Below are 4156 nucleotides of genomic sequence, written 5' to 3'. Positions count from 1 at the left end.
CACACGGCAGTTCAAATAAACTCAAAAACCGGACAGAGACCGAAGTGAGACGCAAAACATCGACACAGAACAAGTTACAGTGAGTCTCTTTAAAGGAGCTCCTCGACATGACGAGTGTCATAATGAGTGTTTAGTGTGCGAAGCCAGAGAGGAAAAACAATGGAGGACCTTCCACAAAACAGTTAAACTTCAGCGTGTTCACTGGCTGTCTCTGCTTTGTGTTCGCAGCCTCCGGCAGACCCGCCTCAGCTGGTGCGGTAAGTCCACTGTCAACACTCCCACCATCGCGGCGCGTCGCCACAAAGCCGCTCGCTGACTTCCAATCGAATGAACCACCCGGACCCGAATGAAGCGACGTAAACGGCTCCGTGTTGCGTGTTTGTAGCCGTCACAGTGTGTGGGACATAGAGAAACGATCACACTCCACCACGGATGAGACTCCCTGACTTGAGCGATGCTGATGAAGTCGCTGTTACACAGCTGGGTTGTGAGATGAGTGTTTTAGAGACATTTATTACAATATAATACAGCACTCGAAATAAAAAAAACAACAAGACATTGTTAAAAGTTCATTACACTTTTGAGAGGTTTATCAGTCCGTGGGAGCGCCCTGCGTGGTGCTCCTGAATTTCTGAGCTCACTTCCTCAAAAGTCTAGACGTCTTGACACACACACACACACACACACACACACACACAGCCCCGGTCCTCAGTTGACCTTGGCCATGAGCTGCTCTGTGAATAGCTTCTTCAGCTGCGCCACCTCCTCGCTCAGAGAGTTGAGCTGCGTCTTCAGGTGAGTGTTCTCGTGCTTGTACTGGACCTCCGTCTGTCCTTGGGCGGGTGGAGGCTGGAGGCCGGCGGGCGAGGCGTTGTACTGGGGGGACTGCCTCCCCTTCCTCACCTCCTCGCCCTCCAGCTGCTGGAGCCAGGAACCGGCGCAGTGACCCCGCCGCCGGTTCGCCCGCACTCAGTCCTTTGGGGGCCTCTTTCGGACCTTCCCGTCCCGCTGCGGACCGCGCGGGGCTCCGCCAGTCCCCCGCGGCATCGAACGCCTCTCCGCAGCCGGGAGTCTGAAGCGCAGCTTGTGGGGAAGGTTTTTTATCCCCTCGCCGTGGTCCGACTTCCCTCCGGCGGCTCCTGCGATGTGGTGGACACTAACGGGGGAGTGGTGGAGGTCGCAGGCCAGCTCCTCCGCCCTGTGCGGGGAGAACTTCCCGTGGTCGCTCAGCCGGTCCTCGAAGAAGATCGGACTGCCCACACTGGACCCGTCTGGCGTGGAGAAGCCAGAGTCCCTCCGAACATGTTCCGGCGTCCCCTGGAGGCCCTGGAGCTCAGCTGGCTCGTCTGGTTGTTGGCATGGGGGGCCGAGGAACTGGGGAGGCCTCCGTCGCCTCTGTGGAGATAATAGTGAGGAGTCAAGGTCTGAGGAGCCGCGGGAGAGGGGCAGAATGGAGGCGCTGGGGGCGTCTTTGACCAGCCCGAAGCGGAACTTGAGAGCCAGCAGCTCGGCCCGGAGGCGGGCGTTCTCCTCCAGCAGAGCCAGGACGCGGCTCTCCAGGACATGTCGTTCACGCGCCGCTTCTCCCGCGAGCGCTTGGCCGCCTCGTTGTTCTTCCTCCTCTTGTCCCAGTAGCCCTCGTCCTTTTTGGTCCACCGGGATGAACTCGCGCTTGCGCCGGATGCTGGAGGAGGGCTCTCTTTGCGCTTGACGGCCGAGGTGCGGCCCAGCAGGGAGCGCGCCAACAGGCTGCTGGAGGTCAGGATGGACACGGCTTCGTCTGTGAAGGACAGAGGCCCTCCTCCTCCTTCTCCTCCTCCTCCACCGGGACTCACGGGCGACTCCAGAGTCTGGAGCACGGACACATCCTGCTGGCCCATCACCTGCTCTTCCTCAAACATCGCGCCTGTCAGGCTTGGTGGTGGTGGTGGTGGTGCACAACCACTGAGTGGTGCTGAGCGCTCTGAGGATGCAGCAGCAGTGCCACCTAGTGGTCAAACAGAAAGAGGCACATCAGAAGTGGGATTTAATGGTTACGCAAGAGCCATTACAACACAGTGTTATGTAACCCTATTACATCTCTCCGGTGAAACGGGAGCGACTTGTACCATAACCTCTGCCGACCTCGTTACATGATCCAATATGGGACAGCACGTGCTGTAAACACAGAGCCAGTCATCCGGACCGGAGCTCAGCCACACGTTAGAATACAATATGAAGTCAATATTGATTCCACTGTGACACGAGCCTATCTAAAAGTATAACCTACATTCGTCTGGGTTCATCCGCTCCTCGTTACGCTCTGATATCGTCTCTTAAGCCCCGTGACCTGTTTCCGGTCCCACCGTTCTGCTTCATCAGCGCTGACCCACATGTTTTACTTTTGACTTATCTAATCTGACCCCGCTCTTCTTTACACAAACAGCAGCATCACCGGCATCTGACACTTTAGACTTTTTCGGTTGTTTTTTTTTTTTTAAATATCGCGGCGTAAGCAGTAGCGCGAGCGAATAAAACGCCGAAACTTGTTCCCACATCATGTTGAAATCCCAAGTGAACATTTAGAAGAGTCGTGGGCAGAAGTAAAGTTAAAACGGGGGTTTAAAGTGTGAAGAGAACATCGTTCACGTTGTCGTTTTATTTAGCGAAATGATAATCAGTTCTTCATAATAATAACAAAAAAGTTATTTGAAATAATAATCGTACCTGTAGAAGGATCAGATTCCTCCGCCGGTGCGCAAGAGACTCCGCAGAAAAACGTCTCTCTGTCCGGTCCCAGGAAGAAGTGTGTGTGTCTCTCTCTCTCTCTCTCTCTCTCTCTCTCTCGCTCTCTCTCTCTCTCTCTCTCTCTCGCTCTCTCTCTCTCGCTCTCTCTCTCTATTCCTTTGAAACACTGCGGATCCACTCGGTGCTGTTACTCCACATTACGATCACCTCCACTCTGCTCCACTTGGAATACCGCAGCCTCTATTTGTAACGTGGAGTTCAGCTCAGGACGGTCCCTATCCTCACATGAACCAACCTTCTTTCTGTGTGCGCGTTTTCTGGGTCCGCCTCCATCTGTGCCCCCCCTCGTTCAGCCACCATCATCCTCACCATCACCGCCATCATCATCATCATCATCTGACCTCCCTGGCCCCGCCCCCCACCTCTGTTACAGGATAATCCAGTCATTACAATTAGGTAATGTTGACTTTCTCTTTCTGGCATTTCCTGTAAGTCAGGCGTGCAAGATTAGTATATAAATCAGTATATATACAGTATATATATATATATATATATATATATATATATATATATATATATATATATATATATATATATATATATATATATATGCAGTGTATATAGGCTGGTGTTTTTATCCCTCTTTAGCAGCTATAAAACATACCATAATCTGTGTTTGATGGCAGTACTTTTAGTAGCACCACAGTGCAAGGTAACATGTTGTCTTTGTGCAATTATGTTGATCGGAAAACATCTCAAATATTTCTTTATTTGGTGTTTTTTGGCGAAGTTTTCCCTTTTTGTTTGCCAGATGTGCAAGCCAGGCAAAGGGAAGGGAGTCTTCTTTAGTACCTTTCCACATAATCAGGTTTAAATGAGGTCAGAAGGAAAGAACGCTTTAAAGGAAAGTTGACTTCATCGTGCAGCAGTCATGTCTGCAAACAATGGGGAAAGAAAAGCCAACGTCAACAAATCACAGGGCTGAATAAAACTAGAATATTAGGAAACTAAATCAACACATGTTCTCAAAACAACCCAACAAACCCAAATGACCCCAGCGGTGTTGCACACGACTTGATGACAGGGTGCAAACACATTGCACTCACAGTTGTGCTAACAGGCTGATCCGGTATGTGGGCTGCCTGCCTTTCCCTTAAGTTAGAGCCTCATTACATAGTCCTGTCCTCGGGAGCTCCCTGACAATTTGCATGACATCAGCTCCTGGGTGGAAATCATCAGGGAACTACAGGACCCGTAAATAGTGTGTCTTCAAGGCAACATGAGGATTCGGTGAATTCGGTCAAACCCTGCGAAAGCTGTGTCATGTGTCAAACCTAAAAAGACACGATAACAATAATGCATAATGATCCGCAGCACTTTGGGTGTCAAAGGTCCAAACAGGATTATCTTGTGCATTACCCAACATGTT

General features: G+C 51.1%; 1 protein-coding gene across 1 annotated transcript; it reads right to left on the bottom strand.

Moving 5' to 3' along the window:
- Positions 1-6: 6 nt before the first annotated feature.
- nfil3-6 (nuclear factor, interleukin 3 regulated, member 6) lies at positions 7-3069 on the bottom strand. The gene is given in 9 exon segments (XM_068737015.1): positions 7-948; positions 950-1074; positions 1077-1299; positions 1302-1436; positions 1438-1562; positions 1565-1649; positions 1651-1697; positions 1700-1987; positions 2707-3069. Coding segments are annotated over 8 exon segments (1182 nt in total). The 5' UTR covers positions 1902-1987; positions 2707-3069; the 3' UTR covers positions 7-708.
- Positions 3070-4156: the final 1087 nt, after the last annotated feature.

Source organism: Cebidichthys violaceus, unplaced genomic scaffold (genome assembly GCF_023349555.1).
Source record: "Cebidichthys violaceus isolate CVI_PGR_0920_01 unplaced genomic scaffold, fCebVio1.0.p SCAF_75, whole genome shotgun sequence".
NCBI classification, from domain to species: Eukaryota; Metazoa; Chordata; class Actinopteri; order Perciformes; family Stichaeidae; genus Cebidichthys; species Cebidichthys violaceus.
The sequence above is the reverse complement of the archived record's forward strand: the minus strand, read 5'-3'. Positions and strand labels throughout refer to the sequence as shown.